The sequence below is a fragment of the Accipiter gentilis genome, chromosome 34 (assembly GCF_929443795.1).
Source record: "Accipiter gentilis chromosome 34, bAccGen1.1, whole genome shotgun sequence".
In the NCBI taxonomy this organism is placed as follows: Eukaryota; Metazoa; Chordata; class Aves; order Accipitriformes; family Accipitridae; genus Astur; species Astur gentilis.
The window spans coordinates 5,443,499-5,468,640 of NC_064913.1; the positions used below are offsets into that span (position 1 = coordinate 5,443,499).

General features: G+C 41.8%; 2 protein-coding genes across 3 annotated transcripts in view; one reads left to right on the top strand and one right to left on the bottom strand.

Annotated features, from left to right (window-relative positions):
- The window catches only part of ZDHHC17 (zinc finger DHHC-type palmitoyltransferase 17), a 76,510-nt gene extending 64,541 nt beyond the window's left edge, over positions 1–11,969 (top strand). Inside the window, exons 13-17 of one of the 2 annotated variants that reach the window (XM_049792030.1) lie at positions 1,022–1,115; positions 4,969–5,052; positions 5,449–5,606; positions 7,748–7,842; positions 9,757–11,969. In XM_049792030.1, coding sequence (XP_049647987.1) covers positions 1,022–1,115; positions 4,969–5,052; positions 5,449–5,606; positions 7,748–7,842; positions 9,757–9,895 — 570 coding nt within the window. In that variant the 3' untranslated portion in view covers positions 9,896–11,969. The remainder of the gene's footprint in view (positions 1–1,021; positions 1,116–4,968; positions 5,053–5,448; positions 5,607–7,747; positions 7,843–9,756) is intronic. The other variant, XM_049792031.1, reaches the window with a different exon arrangement.
- Positions 11,970–16,951: 4,982 nt separating this feature from the next.
- CSRP2 (cysteine and glycine rich protein 2) lies at positions 16,952–22,414 on the bottom strand. Its single transcript, XM_049792082.1, has 5 exons — positions 21,967–22,414; positions 19,818–19,986; positions 18,655–18,787; positions 17,892–17,985; positions 16,952–17,284 (listed from the first exon to the last, which is right to left on the bottom strand). The coding sequence occupies exons 1-5, from the start codon at positions 22,076–22,078 to the stop codon at positions 17,208–17,210; spliced, it is 585 nt and encodes a 194-aa protein (XP_049648039.1). The 5' UTR covers positions 22,079–22,414; the 3' UTR covers positions 16,952–17,207.
- Positions 22,415–25,142: the final 2,728 nt, after the last annotated feature.

The following is a 25,142-nucleotide window of genomic DNA, read 5'->3' on the forward strand; positions in this document are numbered from 1 at the left end:
GATGGTTGGTTGTATACCTAACAAGTTATGAAAATCACAGATGACTTCCCATCACCTCTGTAACTCACAGTAAAGTTACATGATGCTTCCAGTAAAAAATTTCTTTCAAAATTCAAGTGTATTTCTCAGTTTGGTAGTAATCAGGGCAGGGGGGAAATCTTAGTTTTTATAAAGCTTGCCAAATTGCAAGCAAATACTTTTCTTGGACTAGTTAATACTTAGTTTTACCACAGAAAATTTAAAAGGAAATAACTGCTTAAGGGGGAAAAAAAAAAAAAGTAACCATAGTAAGTGCAATGCATTTCTTTTTAAGAAAGTTAACTAGTAAGTATAAAATTATCAGGTTTATCAGTGTTACACTGTAATGCTCTGACCTGTGTATAACACGAATGATGTTAATATTCCCAAAATTTAATCTGGAAAATTATGTACAGATGTGGCACCTTAAAAATTATGTGTGTGTATGCATATGTATCTCAGAACAGTTTAATAGCAGTTCTTTATTCCCATTTTATATTTCTTTCAAAACATAAACTTTTAAAAATTGTTGGGAGTAATTTAGCATTTTAAGTCCCACTGAGTTCCACTTGTTGAGTCTATTCTTGTCTTTAGAAAATAAGCTGGAAGAGTTTATGTTGGAGCTCAGTTATGAACGTTACTGACAGAATTGTGGAACTCAAACTCTTTCTCTATTTTCTTTGTTAAAAAGCTGGAATTAAACTGGTTGCTATATAAAGCTCAATAGCTGGAGGTGATGGGAGAACTTTGTATGGAAAAAAATCCTTTATATAACAAAAATAGCGTGAAAGTGATTTCAATGTGGTTGTATAGAAGTTTGTATTAAATAGTGTATAGATGAAGCTTAATAGCTAAGATTGCTTTAAAAATTAGCATCAAGTTTGAAGTTCTCTAAGGGGTTAACAATATCACAATCAATTAAATGTAAATTGAGGGGTATTTTTCTATTTATGATAAGTCAGGGTTTTTTGCTCTTCTAAACAAATGTTAATAACTGTTACAGATACGGAAGCCAGTGAGGTCCAAGCACTGTGGTGTATGCAATCGGTGTATAGCGAAGTTTGATCACCACTGCCCGTGGGTGGGTAACTGTGTAGGTGAGTCATTTGCTAAAATACCATGTTGTCTTAACAGATAAAGAAGGGAAAAGCTTCTGAAGTTGACCCTGGGTATTTTGCAGGGTTTTTTCTGTTCTCATTTCATGGTGAAAGTGACTTGGCTTCTGCCAAAGTCTGAGAAAAACTGTTAAGGTCCTTTGGTAGAAGGAAAAACATTTTCAATATTGAGCTTAATATTTTTTCTACATGTGATTCTCTGCATTATTCTCACTTTTATTGTCTGTTATATACCCATCCTCAAAATTGTTCTGTGTCTAATTCAGTTTCCTCTATATTTATTTTTATTAACATAAACTCTAGTAATTAACAGATGCAAAGCTTAACTCCTTTTTAAAGTCTGCAGAAAAGGCATGTACCAATTCCACAGCCGACTGTTTTCCTTTACATAAGACAAAAATTTTCATCTTTACCAATAATTTTTGGTAATATAATGGGAAAGTACACGATTCAAAAATGTCATGATTATAGCAGTTAGATACAGAATGACTTCCTATTGAGGTATTCTTCTCTTTTTGACCCCCCAGGTAGTCATTTATTCTCCCCAGTGATGATGAAAGGAACAGCTATAGAACAGGAATAAAGTCTCTAACTGCCACTATTCCCTGTCATACATTTTGAGAAACTTATTTGAAAGCCATTATTATTCAGGGAGCAGTGAAGGCTTCACAGCTAGGAAATGAGTGCAGCTTGCTTCGCTAGTTTATTTTTTTAGGACACAAGCAGAGGTAACTTTAGTCTTGGGGAGCAGTTAGGACCTGGATTCATTGACAGCTGGCAGCCAATAAATGCTTCATTGTAGTCCTTCCAAATATATATAATAACGGATAGTTGCAGTAGTTTGGTCTAATGATCAAGAGTAGTAACATAGTGAATGCTGGTATTTGAGTTGTAATAGAACATCACTGAAGTCTCCTGAGGTGGACTTAAATCAGTCCATTCTACTTTGTATTTCCTACTGGTGTTACTACCTGAGGCACTTTTGATTTATATTTTAGATGTTTTACAATGAACAACTGAGACATTTTCAATTACAACAGGCCTAGGGGCATAGGCTCAGGTTTTGGCGTGTGTTTAGTGACAGTTTGTTTTGCAAGAGTGCTGAGGAGTACTTGTCCATGGGACAGAAAGAATCCAGTATTTTAATCAGTAACTGGAAAAGCATAAGAAACAAGTGGGGGAGGAAAGACCTTCATTTGTGTGTAATAAGAGAGCATGTGAGTAATGGGATTAAGTTAGGTGAAGGAAAAGTTTTTTAAAAAACAATGGTGATGGAAAAGCAGAATCCTCCTACTGGTGGTGGTGGTCTTGTACAGACTGGGATAACTGCAGGTAAAAGTAAACATTAGGACACTTGATAGTATCTGGGAGAAAAGCACTAGAAATCACACTATGGGAACAGCCCTGAACTGGAGGGAGTGATGGTCTAAATGACCTTATATGGCTTCTCTGTCTCTCTCAGATTGGTACGTGGTGACTGAGCATAGGATTACAAAACAGAATCCGTTCTTAAAACAGCATTCGTGGTATGTTTGCCAAAAAGGGAAACATGAATCACGCCTTTCTGGAAAGGTGGAATTTGGAAATGTTTTATGTAGGCTTCATTTGAATGTGTTAGAAGGATAAGACTTTTACTAAAGATAGGACTGAGAAATATTGTAAGAGTGTGTACAGACACTCCAAAATAAATCCTTTGGTGATACAACTTGATGCAGAAAGAGATTGAGAGAATATTTTTACCATTCTGAAGAGGCTGACAAAAAGTGCAGACCACTTGGAAAATAAATAAATAGGCAATAGGGGCAAATTATTTTCATCATACCTGCAAAATTTTATTTAAAATTATAGTGAGCGAGTCTCTAAAGGTGATTATGCTTTTCTTTGTAATGGAGTATCAAAATAGCATTATGTTTTTTACAGTTGATAGTTTGAAAATGAATAATAACAGGTTTTATGACACTTGTAGTTACTTTTCAAAATCAAACTGCAGATTTGCAAGAGAAATTTAGTTTTCAAGTAATAGCATGAACGGAGCTAGAGCCAAATTTTAAACCGTTCTGTCACATGGGTCATGATGACGTTGTACTGAATTATTGTTCTGATAGCAGTGACTCAGAAGGTAGGTCTTGTGTATATGAGAAACTATTTTATGGTTTAGAATAATGATCACTTTTTCCCCCCACTAAAGATTCTTCTCCAAGGAGCTAACAGTAGGAAAAATTCAGAAATGAACAAATAGTCTAAATCATGAGATATAACTCCATGTTATTACTTATGTATAATATAAGCACAACCATATAAAAGAAATTAGCGATAATTCTTACAGCATTGTTTTAACTGTGGAGGATAACTGACTGTGTTCCTGCCAGTCCAGGGTGAAACTGTAGAAATAGTGCTGTGTTTTGTCCAGCCTTATTTAAGATACAGAAGAAAGGCAGTTTCTCAACTTCCTTTCTCCAAAGTCTTTTTTTAACTGTGACCAAGATTGTACCTGTGTCATCGTTTTAAATGCTACCTGTATGTTTTTTACTAAATACAGAGAGATTTCCTGTTAAGCGGAATTTGGTTTAGTATCATTGAAGATTCCGCTGAAAGAAGCATCTCATCCTCTCAGATGGACCTCTAGGTCACCATTTAACTTCCATTTTTTAAAAAAACGTATTATTTGAAACTTACCAATTCTGAAATTTAGAATACAAATGAAAGTGATTGATACGCTTAGGGACATTACCAACACTGTTCCTTGTATGCTCTTAGGTGATTGAAGGCAGTGTTACAACCTATTTTATGTCTGAAGGAACTTGTTTGATTTTCAGGGAAATGTCTTGTGTTTAGTCGAGCTTGTGTTGTATGTGTATTTTTCCTCATCACTTATTTATATAGTTTTCAGTTCACTTGCTAAAAGCACTTGATTATTTTCTGCCTCCAGAGGATGCTCTTGTGTTAGCAGGCAAAATATTTGACATAATGAAGAAGTAAATGCTGTGCTGGTAGATGATGACAGCCAAACCTTTTGTAGCCTGTTATCATCTCTGTGGGTTTAGTTTACAGCCTAGAGCTGTTGGAAGGTTGCAACAGTGGACATACTTTACAAACAGAAGGAAGGCCAAGTACTTCAGGATTATGATGTACTCGCATAAGAGGCATCTTTTTAGCTTAATTAATATTAAAAATAGATCAGTCTTTTAGTAACTGAATTCTCTTGCATTTAAGTTCTGTCTTAAGCAGAATGGGTTTTATCCCATTTATTACTTTAGCCAGGTTGTTAGTCCTCATCTGTTCAGTTACATGTATTTGTTTTACAAGTTCTATTAGATATTTTATTTTTAGCTAGCTTCATCAAGCAGGTTTACAACTAAGCTGTGAGTTAGCTTATTATCAAGGGAGGTTGTATATTCATATTTCTGTTTCTTTTAAGAATGTGAACTCTGCAGTCTGACGATTTTTTAATGGAATTTGAAAAATATTTATTGATGTGTGATTCCCGGCTGTTCAGGGCTCTGCAACAGCTGTCACCAACATTGTTCTAAATATTGTCTATCAATAATTTTATTAGCTCATGAAAGATGTTACAAATGAAATGCATTTGTGTGAATTGCAGCTGTAATGCGACAGAAATTGAAGAAAATAAAACATTGCTTAGTTTGAGAAGTAAAAAAAAAATTGTAGTAAACCAGCTAATTTCACTGTCTTGAAGTTTTATTGGCTTAATATTGGAGAGTAATGTTTCTCTATACAATAATAAGCAGCACTTTAAGCAAGCAATTAAACTTTCTGGTGTAGTGTTGTCATCTGAAAGTGTAGTAATTTGGTCCCTGTTGTTGTGCAACTTCAGGAGCAGGAAACCATCGCTATTTTATGGGATACCTGTTCTTCCTGCTCTTTATGATCTGCTGGATGATTTATGGATGTATCTCTTGTGAGTAAATATGTGGGTTTGGCTTTTTTTAATTGCTTGTAAATACTTTGTTTATCTCCTGGTATGGATTTTTACAGATTTCTCCCTTATCTGAGTTTTAGATATTTTTAATCTGGACTTGAACTGCATTTTATTAATTGACTATATTGGGTATTTTAAGTTAGAAGATTTATGTTTTTTCTTGTCCTAGATTTATTTTTTTTTTTTCATCACAGCCAGGTATCTGCATATGTCATGTATTCAAGGAGTTGGGAAAGGAAGAGAGAGCAAGTAAAACTGCTTTAGCACACTGTCATTTTCTTATTTAATTTAATACATTCTAATGTGGGCATTATGTTGATGTATAGTAAACATCTTAAATCTTCTGTATGGTTTTTGACACTGTTTTTTCTCTAGATTGGGGTTTCCACTGTGAGACAAGTTATGCAAAGGATGGATTTTGGACCTATATTACACAGATTGCTACCTGTTCTCCATGGATGTTTTGGATGTTTCTGAACAGTGTTTTTCACTTCATGTGGGTGGCTGTGTTACTCATGTGTCAGATGTATCAGGTATGGAAGAGCACTTCATTTGTAATGCTGAGTCTTGGGAGTGACATGAGAATATCAGATAGTTCTGTCACTTAAATTTTAATGTTCATTATGCAAGACCAAGTGCTTAGTCTCTCAGCCACGCTGGAGGAGGCAGGCATCTGTTGTCTCTGGATATTAGGCATCATTCACTTCTCATTCACTTGTGCTTTTTTTTTTTTTTTTTTGCAAGAGGTTAAAATACCTACTTTCTGCTTTCCATTCTTAGAATGGCAAAAACATAAAATAGACGAGGGAAAGGCAATAAAGACTAATAGAGGATAAGATCTGTGGGTCAAACTTGCAGTAATGCACTGTGTCATTAGCAGAAAGAGGATGGTAGCAGTAATTTTTTACGCTGCTTCAGTGTCATTTGAGATCGCATTACTGTACTGTAATCTGACCAAACCCAAGTTTTTCTTTCTCATTTTTAAGGAAAGACAAGTCATACTGAAAACCTTTAAGTATGACTTGAAAGTCTTTCAGTATGACTTGTCATTAAAGAACCGTGAAACTTACCAATTTAATCTTTCCAGAGAACCTGGAAATAAAAATAATCTTCTAAGGCTTAGGTGAAACTTTTCAGGAAATTTAAGTTTTGTCCTCCTTTCTCTACAATATTCATTTACAACCTATATCAATTTCAAAATCTTTTATTTGTGAGCGAGAGCCATTCAGTCTTACAGAGGTCTTTCCTGTCCAAGAAAAATGAGCAGAGGTAACTACTTGTTTTTCAGGTGGCTTTCAAAGCGGTCTAACCCACCAGACTTCTAGCACAATAAGCATGTGACTTTCCAGAGAGCCTTCCATCATGCTTATATCATGATCCACTAAGTTCCCCATTGAGGATTCCTATTAATACGATCTGTGTGTAGAAGAATCTTTGGATTATGGCACTTGGAAAAATACATCTCACAGTATTTTGTATCATTAGTGTAATTAAGCAAAATAATTCTAGCATTTGACTTCCTTAATAATCCTGGAAAAATGAAAACTGAACACACAGTCATAGTACTAAGTTTCCTAAGAGTTTTACTCATTGAAAACTTAAGATTATTCTTGGCAAATCTCTTTGGAGTTTGCCATAATAATGAAATTGATAAAGATATTGTCTCAATTGCTTCTTTTGGTTTGCAACTGCATAGCCCCTACTCTTGCTGCTTTTTTTTTTCCCTCTCCATCATAAAGTTTGGACTTGCCCTTCTTAATGAACTGACCAGAGTTGTTGTCGAATCACTACTTACTATCTTAGAAAAATAATTTAGAACCTTTACTTCCTACTTCAAAAATTGGCCGTTGAGAGCCCATTTGTATACATAGCTGTGAAACTTCACTGGGTTTCATGGAGGCAAAGAAAATGCTGAGATATTAAGCGCATCCAAATGGGGCAAGTCAGCCCAAACTCACCTTTTAAAATGTTCTTGCTTTTGTAATGTGCAGCAGAGTTGACTTTATATTTCACTAGGAGTGTAGTATAAGGCTGCTAAGGGAGCTCTCATTTTTGTTTCTGATTACATCACATTACAGTAAACTCCAGTTCTACATAAGATACCCTTTTAGGCTAATGTAGTTGGAAAGCTTTTACAGAAAATGGTAGCCGTTGGGCCAAATGATTCTGTAAAAAAGAAAAAACACGAGCAACATGAACAAAAAACCCCTCTTTTTTCTGGTCATCTTTTGTCTTGCAGACAGAAAAGTTATGTTACTGCAACAAATTTATAGATGGGGGAAAAAATATTACTGGAGCTATAAACAGAATGTCAGGAGGGGAAGAAAGTCATTCAAATGCTGTGTAAAGTAACTCCTGAATCTGTTACTTACAGTACACTTCAGCTGACAATATAGTAATGGCATCTCTTTCTTATGAGCTAAGTTGTCACAGTTTATTCAGTGATCATGATTTATTTCTGATCACTTGCAAAATTAAACCTTTTGCACAATCTGGTACAGCTGTTGTGTGGTGTTTTATGTTGGGACCTGCTATTTTCCCCAGACAAAAACTCCTTCAAAAGAAGGAATATAACACAGTAAATTTGGTCCTCTTTCTTTCAGTCTAGCTCATGCAGGGCTTGTTTGCCTGTTTTTACATGAGCTAAATGGCTCACTCTTTTTCCTGTCTTCAGATATCTTGCTTGGGTATCACGACAAATGAAAGAATGAATGCAAGAAGATACAAGCACTTTAAAGTTACAACCACATCTATTGAAAGCCCATTCAAGTAAGTTTTAAAATGTAAACTTATTTCTATTTGTGTAGCCTTGCATATGTTTGAATTGTGCAGCTTGATGAAACAGAACATAGCTAAATACTTTTAGCGTATTTTCACTACTTGGAATGCTGAATCTGTCAGCTATTTTTACAGTAACACATTCTGTCCAGTTAAAGGAAGTGATAAACGTTTTGTAGTGACTCTAGACAGGGATGCTTAAGCACAGAAAAGAATGCTTTCCAGCAGTGGTCATATTTTGCTGTAGAGTTTATGGGGAAATAAATATCCTTTTTATAAATCAGATGCCCAAACCAGAGGTAATTGCTATCACATGGTGCTGATGTTGACCTGGATCTTCACTTCTACACCAGGCACTTTCTCCCGATTGGTATTTAATGTGCTGTTCAATTTGCTCTGTGCAGTAGCTCCCCTTGCCCTCTTTACTGTGAGAAAAGAGGCAGCGCTTGCTGCTTGGGAGGAAGAGCATGGACAAAGCTACTTGTGGGGAAGGGAGCAGGATGTCCCAGGAACTGAAGTGGGTGTTGCAGTAGGTAAAGTGGGTGGTATCAGTATGTAAAGGGTAGGTCGGGATTCTGGTTTCTGTAGTGATAAGGCTGCAAGCTGAAAGAGGAGGGCTCAGGGATGTTATAGCACTGGAATTGGAATACGGTGGCATGGAGCAGCTTGTGGAGCCAAAGCAGGAAATAAATGAAGACGTGAGGCTGGTATGTTGGTGGGGTGAGGGCACTTTACAAGAAAGGAGCAGGGAAAGGGCAGAAGCATGTCTCATCCTGCTGCATATGCTGTGTCTCCTGTGGGAGCTGCTGCTCTTTCAGGTGACACCCAGGGGAACAGGAGATAGGAGTTATTGTTGCAGTTTGATTTTTGTGCTAGAAGAGAAATATGTGTGATCTTTTTTTAATATCTCTCCATACAAAACTTCTAGTGAGAAGCAGACAAACATCTCTGTACGGTTGCATTCTTCCTACAGATTAGAGTTACACCAAAACCAGATAATTATTTTGCCTGAAGAACGCAGGGTGGTGCACAGGATAGGGGAAAAAACTACTGGTTTTATCCCTAAATTAATGAAACGTTCACAAACCATTTTCACTGAAATAGCTGCTATTATAAAAATGATTCCTGAAAATAACACCAGATGTATAAAATAACTGACTTGACATCATCTGTCAGATGAAGCATTGACATCAAGTCGTTGTCATCTCATTGTTGCTTAGACCTGTTCTTGCATATATCGTAACATGAGCTTCTCTTCCAGAAAACCGTGATCTATTCAGCCCATGTGTAATTAAGATTTTTAAAAAAACAGCTTGTTGGAATTTTGATGTAGGTGTCTTAAATATTTCACAATTAATTGATTCAGCAGCAGAAAGCACTTGAATAGTTCATTTAATTCAGATAATGCTTTCTTAATTTTGTGTTGTCTAGGGACTTAATTGATCCTAGACCTGCAGCTGGTGAACAAGTATGTATGACAGAAATAGATGTTAATAAAAATGTAAATTATTCCAGGAAGACATTCACTTCATGATGTTTTGTCTTGCATCCATCTGTACAATGTAACTTTCCTCTTAGAAAGGGATCTGAATTACCATGCTATGCTACATGATGGTGCACTGCCAAGAACATGTTATGTTTCTCCATACAGTTTTGGTAGATAGTGGAAGAAAGTTAGTGTCTTGCTTCTGTCCACGGTGACTACCTGGTGGTCTACTGGTGACTACTACGTGTTTCAGAACTTGCTCGTCAGCAAGCGCTAAGACAATTCTTAACTGCATTAGTTTTCTACAGTTAAGAACTTAAAGGGTGAAGAATCGAATTTGTAGGTAGACAAAAAATGTTGTACTTTGTTAGATGAGCTATGATATTGCTTACTAACATGCGTGTTTGTTTTGTTTTTAGCCACGGATGCATAAGGAACATTATAGACTTCTTTGAATTCAGATGCTGTGGTCTTTTTCGGCCCGTTATCGTGGACTGGACAAGGCAGTATACAATAGAATATGACCAAACTTCAGGATCAGGCTACCAGCTAGTGTAGCACCACCTTCATCCTGTGAGCATATCATATCTGAGTGGTGCCTGAAAAATTTTCTCTCTCTCTCGAATCCGCATCCCTTGAAGAGTAGCATGCTATGTGTAGGGCTGATGATGAATCATAAGGTACCTTCTCTTCATCAGAATTTTATTAACAAAAGTGAAAATGGACAGAATAAACTGCCAAACCTGATAAGGAAGAGGAGGAAGATCAAAAAGGGATTTTAACAGTTCTTAACATGAGAATTACTCGCAACAGCATATTCACAGTATTTGTTGTTGGGTTTTTTATTTAAGGTCTTTCACAATGGAGCATGAGATTATTGAAGTATTGACATAAGTAGTTACATTGTGCTGAGCAGAAGAATTTATTTCCCAATATGAATAATTCCACTGAAACAAGAGTCTAGAATATAAAACTAAATTTCATGATGCAGAGTTCACTGATCGCTATGTTGTAGATCCTGTAATGTGATTTTTTAATACAGATTTTCTGTAGTATTATGTGCATTGAAAAAATGTGCTTTTCAATACTGTTACAAACATCATGTGGTGGGAATCCCCTGTAACGTGTTAAGTTATAGCAGTAGGGCATGTCGGATAATGTTGAGAAAAAAATACGTTGCCCACGTTTTTTGGTGATTTTTTTTTTTTGCCACCAGCTAGTGGTACAACTAAATACTTGTAATAACCCTGTTCTGAGATTATGTAGTCTGAAATTGCGCAAATAAGGAAAGCTCTTCTGTCAAAGTTCAAGCCCTGCTTAAATGCATGATAGACCTGTAAAACTAGATTACAGTATATAATGTTTGGAAAAAACGTGGAAAAAAATCATTATCTTTGAAGTAATTGTATAAGCAACTTACAAACTAGCAATGTTTTAACATTAGGTTTGGTCCTCATACAGTACAGTGTAGTGTAATTGGAGACACGTTGGAAGAGAAATTGCATGGGGGAAACCACAGATGTGAAAACAAAAATCTCAATTATAAAAAGACAAGATAGTTTTAAATTGAATGCAACTGCAGAAGAACCCAGAGTTTTCTGAAATGCTTATTTTCTTTGGATGTAAAATAATGGAAACCAAACTTATAAAAAAACATTAAAAATTGAAAAATCCCCATAACAGCACGCGCACACAGAAAATGTAACGCAGCGTTCTGAAGATGATGGTGTATTGGCACGTGAAAATCACTCTTAAGTTCTTTTTTTTAAGTTCTCATGCTACAGATATGTTTGGAAGGTAAGGAATGATCTGAAATTGCATTCCAAAGGGGCTTTTCTTGAATGTGATGCACTGATTTTTGTTATGGTGTTTTCTTATACTCATAGTGAATTGTTCACTGCTTCCTTAACTATTGTTTACAGAGAGACTGAGAATCAGGTTAGTTCTCTTCTAAGTGCTGTAGCAACCCAGTGGTTCGAGAAACCTGTGAGGGGAGTTTGGGGAGGGACCTGAAAGCAGATGTCTGAGACCAGTGTAAAGAATGTGTATCTGTATATAAATAATTTATCAAATAGTTTTCTCTCTGTGAGTGTGTGTTTAGTGTATTTAAAGCTGCTCATTTTCATTTTATTCAACCAAAAAAAGTGTAGGAAGATATCTAATGAGCTTTTAGTGATGTTCAATATTGCTGTTAATAGGCATTATGCCCTGCAAATTCACTGCATGTTTGATGCTTGGCAAAATTAGCGTTTTCTGTAATATGCAGATTACAGGTAATAAAGCAATCTAGTGGTATTCCCGGCCCTTGCCTTAGTAAGAGGAGCAGTGAAACTGTAAATAGTTGATGTTCAGTATTTGCAAGTAAACATTTTTTCTGTAGTTGTTCATTGATCTCAAGACACACAGTTTGCAAGTACCAGATATCAGGATTTACAGAAGTACAGCATTAGAGTACTTGAATGTTTAATACTGGAAAAATCAACATCGTCTTGGACACAGTTTTAATGGGAGAGGTTTGGGTGTAGGGGTGACAAGAAGCTTTTGCTATTTTTGTCAGACAAAATTTGTAATCCTAATGAAGACACATTATATTTCAGTGAAAACAGTTGATATCAGTTATTCATAATTTTTTTCTAATCGGAAAAAAGCTTGAAGACTTTACAATATTTTTATTTTAATCACCAGTAATGTTCTGCATATTTGTTCATTTTGGGGTTTTTGTTTTTGTTTTTCCACATTGGGGGTCGGTTGACTTGAAGAACTTCAATCCACTTTATTAAATATTGCCTACCACCAGAAGAGCAGTTCAGTACGTGATACAAGTTTTGGGTTTAGTTGCCCAGTAGCATTAACTGCCATGAATTGTGTCATGCAGTCCCTGTCAAAAAACGTCTGCAAAAGAAGAGGTGATCTTTGGTAGTACGTAGTGAGTTCTGCACTATTTACTTGTTAATAGCTCTCTGGTGACAGTTTTGTGGAGACCTGCAGAATTTGAGCAATAGTAGGTAGTTGTGAAAATTAGCTTGCATATATGGATTTGGGATGTATGAAGTTTCCAGTGCAAAATGTAACTTGTCTTGAGTAACGCTGAATTGTTTGATGTGAAATCATAAAATCAAGCAGGGGGGAGCCAACTATGCAGCATTTTTCTGTCAAGTTATCAAACTTAAAATTCACTTGTTGAACCAAAACTGCATTGCTTCTGAAACTTAACAAAGCTGATCCAGACCAACAGCAGATCAGACCAACTTAATCTGACATAGGTAGAATAAATGGGAATTTTGTCTTGGCCCTAAACATGTGCTGTTTCTTTGCAGGTTTCTGTATTCTTTGATGTCCACCAGATTTTTTTCAATTAATGTGTAAAACAGCATCACTACATTTTAAGCTATGGATTTTTTTGTATATTCTTTATTTATAACTGTGCCAAGTATTATTTTAATACTGTTGAGATCTTGATGTATTACATTGTGAACAAAAGAAATCTGTAAAATGTTTAATAAATTAGCTCTCCTTACATAAATTAAATCTGTTAAATTTTGTAAGTTATTAATCAAATAAATATTGACTCTTAGATGCAGTGTTTGTCTTGACTTGGGATGTGATTTCACAGTGTTATTTCTGTCCAATTTCAGAAGCTGTACCATGAGAAAATAGCTGCTGTCTTGTACCTTATTTTAGTAAAGTCTTTCCAGAAAGATTTACGGGTGTCTTAAAGATAGCACGCACCCAGTTCTGTGCTGATGTGAGATCCTATGAACTACTACATTGGATTTTGGTAAAGTACACCTTTGTACTACCAATTAGAGCTAGGATTCACTAATTAGATAGTGAAGCATGCTGGCAAAGTAACATTTCTTAAGGGAAAATTTCTACTAGGAAACGTTTCAGGTGGCCAAGTGTACGTATTGAATGACATCTGAGATATTCTAAGTGTAAAGAAGACATCCACATAGGGCTAGGAGGTATGACCAAGATGTGTGCTTCTAGGTGGCACTTGCAGGAGATGGAATACCTTGGCTCTTCTGGTCCGTGCTAAAGGTTAGATTTAGAGTAGAAACAAGGTAACCATCCAAGTTGGAAATTAATCAGGATATTTATAACCAGCAATTTGTATTAAAGTATAAGGCTAGGACTTAAGAGCATACCTGGTGGGGATAAAAAAGTCTCTGTTTTCTGCTGGGTGTGGGTTCAATATTGACGTTGATTGAGAACTGTTGGTGCTGCCCTGCCCTTCCCGAAGCAATGGTTCTAGAGAGGCTGGACCCAAGCTCACCTCTGCTGACCACCCTTTGACTTGTCTGGTGAAGATCAGGGAAGGTACTTTCTTTTTCAAAAAAGACGACATTCTGTGCTGAAGATCTCCATCAGAGACCTGCAGTGCTCTTGGGAGGTATGAGTGGGTTCCTGATGACTTGAAAGCTGGTTACTGGGTTTGTTTTATTTGGGAAGAAGCCTGCCCTCTGCGCCCTCATTATGGGTTGATTAGAGTTTACTCCCTCTCGCCTCCCATGAGCTGCCTGTAAGTCAAATTGGATTTTTTTGCTGCGAAAGCAATGTCAACTTGTGAACAGTTGCATTTGGATGTTATCCACCTTAGGCTACTGAATGGAGATCAGTAAAAACTGTACTTTCTAATTCCAGGTTGAATTTATTTGCAGTATCTTGCAGACTTAGTGCTGTATCTTACAAACTTAGTGCCATATTCACATTGCCTCCAATCCTACACACTTCTTCAGATCTCCAGATCATGAAGTCATAGTACTTTTGAGAACTGATCTCTCCTGGAATTAGGGCTTCAAACTGAGACTAACTCAAAGCATTCCTCCAGCCTGGGCTGAGATTTTATTCATCAGTGCTTTACTGCAGCTGAAAAGTTGACAGTAACCAATTGAAAGCACTTCAGTGTAGGGTATTCATTTCTCTTGACAGGTATATTGTCTTTGTGTTTACAAGTTTTCTTTTTTCCCTTCACTTCTTTGTTTTTCTGTTGTTAAATAAGTTGTTGGGATATAGAGCTGTACGGAGCTGTGAGTTACTGCTCAGACTCCCTCCAGGAAATGAAAGGAAAGCCCTTGATTTTTAGCAGTTTAAATCACTTCTAGAGTTCATTTTTTTAAGAATTGAAAGCTGCTTTTTTTTTTTTTAATAGGTAAATGAACAATCTGTTAGGTGCCTGTTTTTGCCAGCATAAATCTCACCTGCCAGCTCTTCTGATGTGGTGGGTTTAGATCTCCTACAGTAGCTACATCAACTAGCGGGGAGTAGTTTCATCTGCTCAGTAGTGTGTTGAGAGCATTATTTTGGTTTCTGTCTGTTGACAGTGCCACTTGTCATTGTAAAATGCCTTTCCTGAGGAGAGGAAGCACTTCCATCAGGTAACAAGGCTATGGAAAGGGGATGTTGTCATTGTCTTCATGGCCTCAGCTGATGGGGCGTGGGTACTGCTGCTCAGTTAGAGCTGTCCTTGCTTGGGTTGGAAGAGTCAGAGGGGATCAACCCTTCCTGCACAACTGTCCAGCTGGCAAAGGAGAAAAGTGGGGGGTTTATGGTTTTTTTAGGAGAAGAATACTAGGATCATCAGTGTGAGTAGCAGGACCAAAGGTTTCTGCCCAGGTTTCCTGGGCTGTGCCATTGCTTTCTGTCTCGTTCCCACCTGAAATGTGTGCTGCTTCTGCCTTACTGTTGTCTTTTTCAGTTGTAATCTTTCCCTCTCTGTGAACTGTACAGGCTCTTGGCTCACATTTTGAGCCGGTTGTCTGTTCTTCCTCCTATCCAAATTGTTTCTTTGTAACCCGTACAAAATGCTCTTTGTGTATTACTTTGACTAGTGTGCATTTTTCTAATTAGGCTTTTGGCTTGCACTGCTTCACTGCCTCAGACCGCAGTCGTAGATCTTGCTTGAAACTCTGCCTTAGACTGTGCTGACACAATTGCTTACCACTTTATTGCAGCCTTCCCAGTCTAGAATGTGCCTCCATAAATTCGCTCCGTGAAGGTTTTTTTCCCCAAAAAAGTATCGGCGCCTGCTTCCCAACCCAGACAGACTTTCAGACCTCCTCTTTTCTTTAACTAACTCCTGTTGGGCACAATGAGAGTTGAAGCTGAACTTCCCCCTCCACCCCAGAACACCAGGTGGGTTGTAGCCGCTGGGATGAAGCTCGTGCCTCCCCACGGCTGTGGTTGGCCTCTAGTGAAGCCCTTACTGTGCGATCGCATGTCCTTCACTGCAGAGATGCTCCTACAACCCCCTGTTACCTTCTGGAGCTCAACCATGCTCCTCAGAGGCATGGTTTCTGCTTTTAAGAGGTGTCGATGCCCAGATCTCATGTGCTGCCTCCTTACAGGAGGCAAGAGGAAGCCCTTAGCTTTGCAAAAGGAGTTTGGCTGAGGAGCCTGAGCACACCAGTGAAGGTCTGCTTCAGGTGCTCAAGAAACTTAGGACTAGCTTTAAAAAAAAAAAAAATAAAAAAAAATTGCCAAGCTGCTCATAGTAAATGCTGGTTACTTGCAGAAAAATAAGGCAAGTTTCCTTAAAGTGGGTGATTTTTGCATAACTGTTTTAGGCTTAAGTACCTCCTCCTCACGTAAGCTGCGGTGGGGGGCTGGTCCTGGTTCTCATGTTGAGGTGACAACTCCCCTTTGCTTCCCAAGAAGTGCAGTTGCAGGTGCTGTCAGCTCAGGCCTTGCAGGCTTGTGTTGGGTGCTCCTCCAGCCCCTAAAAGAAGCCAAGCTCTTCTGTGAGCATTCCACTCACGATCTGGCTAAGGCCAAATTGTCTCCTAATTGTAGACCCTTATTAGCAGCAGTTCCTGAAGAGTTACAGCAGCAGACTTAAGGCCCCTGGCTATTATGGCTTTCACCCAACTGGTAGATCTACACTGCATTTGACGTGTTTAATTGCCATTACTCCTTGCCCCTCAACTTGAGTTCAGGTCACGTTCTCCATCAGCGTGTTTGAAGACAGAATTTTATTCTGCTCTTGTTGCACTGCAGCTACCTTGTCAGATGCTGTCCTCAAGAGGCTGAAACCCTCCGCCAACTTCAGGCACTTAAGCATCCTCGCACCTCCAAGAAAAGCTCAAAAGCTGCTCTTAAACCTGAGTTTGGTGTGATTGATAGGCCACAGCTTGGTCAACGGCTGTGTAGGATGGTACTACTGTGCAGAAGGTGTGCTTTACCAAAACAGCTGCAGATTAAAGCCTGTGCATTACACCCCCTCAACACCACAGCAGGTCCAATCCCACAAAATAAACATTACAGGAAAAAAGGGCTGTTTTCCAGGCACTAGATCCTAGGGCAGAGGCAGGTGGCCATTTAGGCACACAGCTACTTCTCGCCTGTCACTTCCAGAGCTGTGGCACTGCAGCGTGCTGGATTAAGATTTACTACTTCAGTGCAGCGAGCAGCTAGTTGCCTTGCACTCACATATAATGGTGTGATACTGGAGGACAGTCATTCACCTCTGAAGGCCATGACCAGTGCGATGTATGTCCAGCTTTTAGTCACACTTGGTCCGCACCAAGTCTATAGCATCATCTCTCCAACCCTGAATTACCGCAACACCACTCCCCTTCCTTACTTTTATTGCTGACAAAGCACATAACACTTGGCTTTAGGATATATCAACAAGCAAAGGTTTATTGAATTGATATTCAGTATTAAAAGTGTTACAGTATGATACACAAAGCAAGGAAAAAGCAGTGCTTTTTGTTCTTTGAAAAAGAACGAATTGTCTGCTGAACATATGCCCAAGCACTACAGTAACTAGTGTCTGTTTCACAGTAGTTAGTAACATTTAGGAAATGCTCCCGTTTCTTGTAGCAGGATCTCAGCAGAGCTGTAAGGGGGTTTGAGCCATCCGTCCCCCTCACTGGGCATGAACGAGGGCACCTGCTCCCTGGCCGTACCCAAATCCCTTGGGGCCGAAGTTCTTTGCGTAACAGCCTGCAGGAAAGATGAACATGTAGTAAGTAGCTGAGGCTTCTGGCTCGTTAATTAAGAACACCACTGTCTAGGCTAAGCCCCTCAGCCCCTTCCCATTAGTCAGTAGAACACCCCCCCCAAAAAGCAATGCTGAAAACCTTTTTGTTAAGCTGCTAACGGCCATGACTGAACTCAATAGCCGTGGCCGTTCCATCCATGCAGCTCCCAACCTACTCTGTGAAAGCAATTCGTACGTTGGCTCTGTGGCTAGGTATCCGTTAAGACATGCTGTCACCAAACCATGGGGTGGCTCAAGTTTATATCCACGATAGCATGCAAGAACTCAGGGCAGGATGCTTGCTGCCTTGTTTCCTTACTCTGATCTGCTCTCCGACCCAGGCTGCTGCTGCATTTCTCAGGATGTAATGTTTTACCTGATGCAGTTGTAAGCTACATCAGCACCTTCAGTAACATTTCTTTCATTTCTCACCTCTATTCCTATGACTTACAGAGCACTTCCATCTTGACAGCAGCCTGAAAGTTTCTTACTCCAGGAATACATTCAGCATCTACCCTTATAACACGTTACCTTGAACCATAAACAAATGATCTTTGTTTCTTTCCTCACCTTTACAATAGATTTCTCCCTCTTTTTCAGTTAGGGTTGTAGATTCTAGGCTTTTTCCACACTTGGCACATCGGAAGCAGTTTTTGTGCCATGGCTGGGGAGGAAAAAAAAGATAGTTTAAATACACAGAATGCCTGAGTTGGTAAAAAAAATAAAAATGCATTAATTGGAGATGCCTGCATCAGTATTGTTTATAGATGACTGGTGCAATAAAAACCAGTTCAAGTGCACCAGTAGCAGACGAGAGCATCTGCATTTCTGCACATGGCCCAAAGCCCCAAATTCCACACAGCGTTCTGCTCAGGGCAGCATTTTGAGAGGTTTGTGCTTGCTCTAATCAATTCGGAGCAGATCTTGGCTCTCTGTAGCGAGTCACACAGCTGGCAGACTGACACACAGTTTTACATGGTATTTTCAGAGAACATCCCCTTTCTGCTGAAACACTCAGCCTCTGTTGTAAGCCGCACACTGCAAGACTGTTCCCTCTTCTGGGGGCAAAGCGCTCCTGTGGTCCGCTTCAAGTCTCTGGCACGGGACGACATTGAAACTTCACCTCTGAAATCCAAGGCGAGCACTCATCACCCTGCATTTCAAGTGCTTTTTGTTCAATTAAGTTGATGGATTTGACTATTTCCCATGCGAAGAAATGCAATTTTAAGGCAACTCTGCCCCGCAGTTGGTGCCCTACTGGAACCCACACAACATACTTTGCTCACTTTAAAGTCCGCATAGCGGGTACTAAACAGCACACGCAGTTCCTTACCTTCCCAGCTCCTATTACTTTCTCTGCCGCATAAACAGAATCACCACACCTAGAGCATTTCTCTGCCCCTCCGAACTTCTGAGCGAACTTTGAAGTGTTTGGATTTGTTGTGGGTCGGTGGGGAGAGGGTGTGCTGGAAAGAAACGGGACATTCATTGTCTTTACTTTTTTACTGAATGACTTCTTGCTCTTCCTAACATCACTAACTGAGCAGCATCCAACGCAGCACACAGAATACAGCACTTTTGCAAAACTGGAGAAGTAAGTTACCAGCAAGGCTATCCAGTTATACTTAGTAGGGAAAAAAAAACCACCCAGAAACACACACACACATACACACACAAAAAAAAAAAAAAAAAAGAAAAAAAGAGAAGGGCCATGGTTCCAAGGATAAAAAGAAGCTACTGTAAAAGCTAGTTTTCTGAGGAACCTTCATCTTTTCACTTCTCTGGAAATGCTAAATTCTGTATCAGGACATGGATTTATCAGATAGTAAGCTACAAATAATTCAGTTAAATTCCTGTCCATTGATCATAATCTGGAACCTAAACTGATCACTGAACCTGGCTGGAGGGCATACATCATATAAATGTCAAGCAATAACTTGGGAACTCGCACGAAGCAAGTTGTGAGGCGTACCTCAGCTTCTTTCCACATGCTTTGCTTTACAGCAAGAACTTAATCAGACTAGGAACATTTGCTATTTAAGAGGCCTGTTGGTTTTGGCTATAATTAAGCACAAATGGTTCTTCATTTCCCAGTTAAAAATTCATTCTTCTTGTGGGCCCAGATTCACAGCTCTCCAAATCCATCCCTGCCAGAACCTGTTGAACGTTTGCATCTGCAGCTTATTGAGGAGAGCGACTCGGGACCCACAGCCACCTCTGCAGCAGCTCCGTAATCCAGTCCCTACGGCTGGCGCACAGGGGTAGCGCATCTTCCCCTGCACTAACCCCTGCCCATATGGTGCCGACTCACACAGTCGCCAGCGGAGGCTTTGTGCGCTGCAGGTTAAATGCCCTGCGTTTGGTTATACCGGGGTATTTTGCAGCATTTCTATTCCAGGCAACGTGAACTAACCAAAATCCAGCCTGAAAGACTCCTCCGAAAACAGTCCCGAAGGACAAGGGTCCCCCCCCTCCCCGCCAGCTCGGTTCACTCACCTCTCGGGCTTGATGCCGAGTCTCTCTCCCCTGTCCATGTTCAGCGTGCCTGCCCCTTGGCCATATCCGTAACCTTTCGGGCCGTACTTTTTTCCATAGCAAGATTTGCAGTAAACTTCAGCATCATGAATCGCTACAGTCGTGCTGTCCAAGTTTTTCCGGCAGACCACTAGAAGAAAGAAAAGTTAAACTGCCTTAAGGGACCATTCCCATCAGCACATGTACTAAGCCAAAAACCGAGTGAGAAGTGATGTTATGGGTTTCCTTGTCCACAATTCTTCCTGTTAGGCTGTGGGACCACCAGAGATTAGAGGAAGCAAGTTGTCATTTGAATTAGTGAATTATGCTTAGCCCTATAAAGGGCTCTATTCCCTCCCACCTCTTCATGACCGTGACATTTAAAGCCTGGAAACTTGCTGTGGTTTGATGAATGAGGCTGCTCAGAAACCCAGATAGCGCAGTCAGCAGTTTCCCTTGACAGATGCCATACAGCATGAAGCGAAAGGCTATCGGTGCAGAAGAGCCCCTGTCCTGCCCTTTTGGCCAGGGTGGGGCTGGGAAAAAAACCCCAACAAACCCACAAACCCTTCAAGACTCTCTCCCCCCCCCACCTCAGTACTGGTTTGGGGCAGAGTCGGGACTGTTTCACAGCTGTCACCGGAGGGGCTGCGCTTCTCCGGCATTCCCACATTGTCCTTCAGCACAACGCCAGCACGCTGCTCAAGGTTACGGTAGAAGGCAGAACTATTTCCTTCTTAAACCTTCTTTTGTATCCCAACTGGCATGCTCTTTCCATCTGCAGCAGCATTATGCCCATGATAAAGAATTTGGGGAGGAAAAAAAAAAAAAAAAGCCTTATGAATTTTTTGTTTAAAAAGAATTTTAAAGTCTTCAAAATACAGGGTGACCTTTGCTTATGGCATTCATTAGCTCCAAAGTTCTTTTTATAAGACACAAATATCCAATAAGTAAATCAACCAATGCACGTTTGTTAAGTCTACAGGCTTTAACCCCAACAGAACTATGCACTAAGGAAAAGCAAATACTCGGACACACTAGAGCCATTGTTTGACTGTAAGTTCCAGGTTTCTTTTAATAGAAACTCCCATAAAAGGCTGAAAACGAGGCAGCCGAGACATCTAATCTTTTTTTGTGACTGCTGTAGAGCTAAGGGAAAGGAGCGTAGGTGTGCTGAGGCTCACATGCCAGCGCAGCGCACTGACATTACGCTGCAGACTAAGAGCGAGCTAGTTGGAGGGGGCCGGTTGTAACCGTGCCTTCTACGGAGAGGGCTAAACCCTAGCTCTGCCCGTAGGTACTGAACACCGGCAAGTGGGACAAAACAGTACCTCGTGTATGTAATAAGGTAAAATTCTCCGATTCAGACAGACAGGCTGCCTGTTTGCAAAGTAGGAGCCTCCGATTCACAGTGACCCTTTGTTCCCTTCGTCTAAGCAGAGGTCTTTTCAGCAGAGAAAGCGATTTTCAATGCCTCGCTGGGCTTGTTGGTTGGACTGGAAAATAATGCTTTGGACTCCTTTCATCTGAAATAAGCCACAGGCCCCTGTGCCAAGAAAGTCTAGGCTTTTGGCTCTGCTAAAGCATCGACGACTCGGCCGTGCTCAGGCACGCCGGCGTCCCGGTCCACGCAGGACTTCGGGGCTGGGGTTTGAGAACCGTTCCCTCAGCCGCTGCTGGCCCTGGGACCACCGGGAGAGGTCCAGCTGAGCTCGGATCAGTGGAAAAGGGGCTCTGCCACCCGGCTTTCTCCTCTGCAGGGGAAATACTTAAGCCAGGTTTCCATCCCAAAGACCCCTTAGACTCCGGAGAAGGCAAACGGAGGAGAAAAGCACGATGTGCTCCGCTTTGGGAGGTACATCCCGCCCCTCCCACGTGGGATAACATCCCCCCAGGGGCCAAGCTCTCCCTTCGGCACCTCCAGGCTCAGAAACCACGCGGGGAAGCGGGAGTCAAGCCCAACGCGTGATGGACAAACCCACCTCTGGCCGCTGCCGTCCCCGCCCCGTGCATCACGGGCGCCAGCCGGGTCCACGTCTCCCGTGGACCAGCACCTTGCTGTTGTGACCCCCCCCTCCCCACCAGCTATGCCAGGTGAGGTTTTGGAGGGGAGCGGGAGGGCAATACTCACTGCAGAGGAAGCAGCACCGGTGGAAGCTCCTCCCGTCACACTGCACCTCCTCGGCGTGGTAGACGGTGCGGCCGCAGGCACCGCATTTGTTGCCGCCTCCCCAGTTGGGCATGGTGGTTCTACGGGAGGGGAGAGGTTTGTTAACGGCAGCGTCCTCCACCACCCCGGCTCGAGGACAGTTGGGGTTACAGGCTCCTTTCAACCAGGTCTGCGAAGGTCGTCTATCGGAGAGCAAGCCGGCGATTTCGCCGACTGGTTAAAAAAAAGCGACCTTCCGCCGCGTGAGAAGTTTTTGTGTTCGGATCAACTTCTCTCAGCCCTTCAGATCCCAGACCGGACTTAAAGGCTTAGGCGGGCTCTCTACGGCTATTTGTAAAAGCAGATGGACTGGCAAGGGGAACAGAGAAGGCTGCTGCCGCACAGCAAGAAACACAGAGACACGGTCTTCACGAGACGTGTCCTCCTGTCCCTGCCCGGGGTTTTGAAAGTTACATAAATTAGATATGCACAAATTACAGTTTCACGCACAAGGGCTTTACTGTACCTTGAGTGAACACCCCCCCCAGATGGATGTAATTTCAGTTTCTATGCTTCATTAACGCTGGGCCTCTCGTCTGATGGAAGCAAACCAATTGTGCCAACAACAGCATTTTGTTTTACTGCAGGGCCCATCATCTGGGATGCAGAACAAGCCAAAGTTCACCTCACCGGAGAGCCACTTATTAGGGCTGGAGGAATATTCTGCACTCCTTTGAGATCACGCCTGCACTTCAAAGAAGTTTAAGGGGGATTATTTTGGGGGGACTCCACTGCTATTATGAACTGCACCTTAACCAGACAGGTATATGAACCAAACCCAACTGCTCGAGGAGCCACAGCTGCTTTAAAATAAAGCAAAACTCCCTTTTATGCATTACTTGCAATGGATGCTCAGAAGGCTAGCAGGGAGGGACAGGCATCATCACCCACCGTGCCAAACTCCAGCCTTGGGAAGAGTCTCCTCCGTTAAGCCAGAAGCAGCGACTGTCCCATCTCAAGCCGAGCTGCCTCCTCCCCAGTGCTCACGCTGTCCCCACCAGCAGTTCCCACCCAGTTCGAACTGGGAGCTCCTCCTGCTCCTCCCATTAACTGCCCTGGGTTAAAGCACCAAGCAGAGCGCTGCCAGCCACCTTTGGCTCTTCTGGGGCTTTCCTCCTCCTGCCACCACCCCCAGCTAACACAGCAGGGTTTGTTGAAGTCTCCCAGTCATCACCCACCTGCCCTCGGCTCGCATTAATGCTGGTTTGCTCCCCTGCGGCTCATCACCAGAAGACCACCCCTCGTAAGCGCGGAGGTCAACGGCAGCCAGAGCGAGGGTTATCGATTCGGTGAGTTTAACCCAACGGAGCTGCTCAGGCCTCATCGCATCCCCCTGCTCCTTACTGACCCTCGTTCCAGAGAGGGTTTCTGGCTGAGGACCACGGGTTTGCCCCCTGGAAGGCTGGAGGGCACCTCCTGCCACCCTACCCCCCCCCCCCCCCAGCAGCACCATTCCCTCCCAGCAGGCTCCCCGCAGCAGCACTGTGATACAGGTCAGCCATCAGGGAGAGAAGGAAGAAAGGAATTTGTCGGGAGCTTCCAACTTCTTTCGGCACAACTCACCTTCAGTCACCCTCGGAAGCTCTCCCACGTCGGCCAGACAGGGAGAAGGGACACGCGACCGCATCCCCACGCAACACCCACGACCTGCTGCCCTCAGCTTTGCCGCTCATCCCTCCGAGCCAGAAGCAAGGACTACCAACCTCCACTTGTCCCCCCGGCCAACAGAGAGGAACTGGCAGCGCTGCCGTGACACCGGGAACCAGAGATGAGCGCTCGGCTTCCAGATCCCCCTTCTCTAAGAGCCCTCGGTGCAGAGCGAGGGGTCTCACGGGCGCCCGGCTGCTGCCTCGCGCTCCCCAGGCAAGATAGAGCAGACCCGCAGTTTTGGCTAAGCCGGAATTAATTGACCCATCTTGCTATTGCTGCTAGAACAAGCCTCCTGCCCAAGCAGCCTGACCAGTAGTTCAGCAGTTTTAGGGACGCAGGGAAGGTTGTGCGGTTCCCGAGTGAAACATGCCACCGAGTCGGGCTGCTACAAGACCTTTGCCCAAGACAAGCAGCCAGCCATTCGTGGCATGTGGGAAAATAAGATTAGTTTATTAACCTAAATTGGGGCATCTTAGGTACATTCCTAAGCAAAAGCTTAGGAAACTTCCTCGGAGTGGCTGAGCAGTGCCATTTGCACACTGACACTAATTACTGAGATAGCCCTTTGTTTAATACTTCCACAGGATTAGCACCATTACCGCTCCATGGTTTAGCACTAATACCCTGACCGAGCTCATAAAATTAGTTTTATGACATTTCCCACTTTGCTTTTGTCATTCTTGGCACAACTGTAGAGTCTAAAAATTAAGATTCCATTTCTTTTATTCAAGTGCTTGGCTGTGCTACCGCACAGCAGCTGACATCAATCATGGCAAAGAGCGTCCTTAGTTAAAGGGAATATAGCCTGCACAAAGCTTTGGAAAAGGAATGCATGGACTGGAAAAAAAAAAAAAGGGAAAAGAGATTCCTTTCCACTTTGTATGCTTTCCAAAACATAAACGGTATTTGGTACAAGAACTACTTCTGCCTTTTCCCCTCAGCATCCCCACGCTTATGTTCTTTTGGGCATTTACATGAGTCCAATTATTTTAATCATTTTGTTAATTATTTAGTTTCCGTGCACACTAGAGCTGAGGATCCGGATTTGCCCCAGATTTCCCACATAATATTGGGCAACACAGGGTGCAGCTACACTCCTCCTTCCCAAGGGAGACAAAGTATTAGACGATCTGGCAACCATTAGCTGACTCAAACCTTCTGATAAGGGCTCTGAGGATTCATGAAATGAAAAGCAAAAAGGAACTGAAGTCAGTACTTCAAGGTGACCTTGGCCTCTTCCACAGACGATATTTCCATTTTTCCTCCCCATAACATTCTCATGACGGCTCGCGTGGGAAGAACGGCAATATTTCTCCAGTTACCCAACAGCAAGGGCTGCCCCGAGGCAGCGGTGCCCGGGAGGCACCCAAGGGGAAAAGGGCTGATGACTGGAAGAAGCTCCGTGCGTGGGAGGACAGCGTACATGCCTGTACTCCTGCCCACCAGCC

Bases quoted from the DNA above. Each gene is read 5' to 3' on its own strand.
- CSRP2 (XM_049792082.1), bottom strand. From the start codon at position 22,078: ATGCCCAACTGGGGAGGCGGCAACAAATGCGGTGCCTGCGGCCGCACC. The intron at 19,987-21,966 runs GTGAGTATTGCC...TCTTTCTTCTAG, and splicing joins CCGGTGCTGCTTCCTCTGCA to TGGTCTGCCGGAAAAACTTG. The intron at 18,788-19,817 runs GTGAGTGAACCG...GTTTCTTTCCAG, and splicing joins CTCGGCATCAAGCCCGAGAG to CACACCCTCTCCCCACCGAC.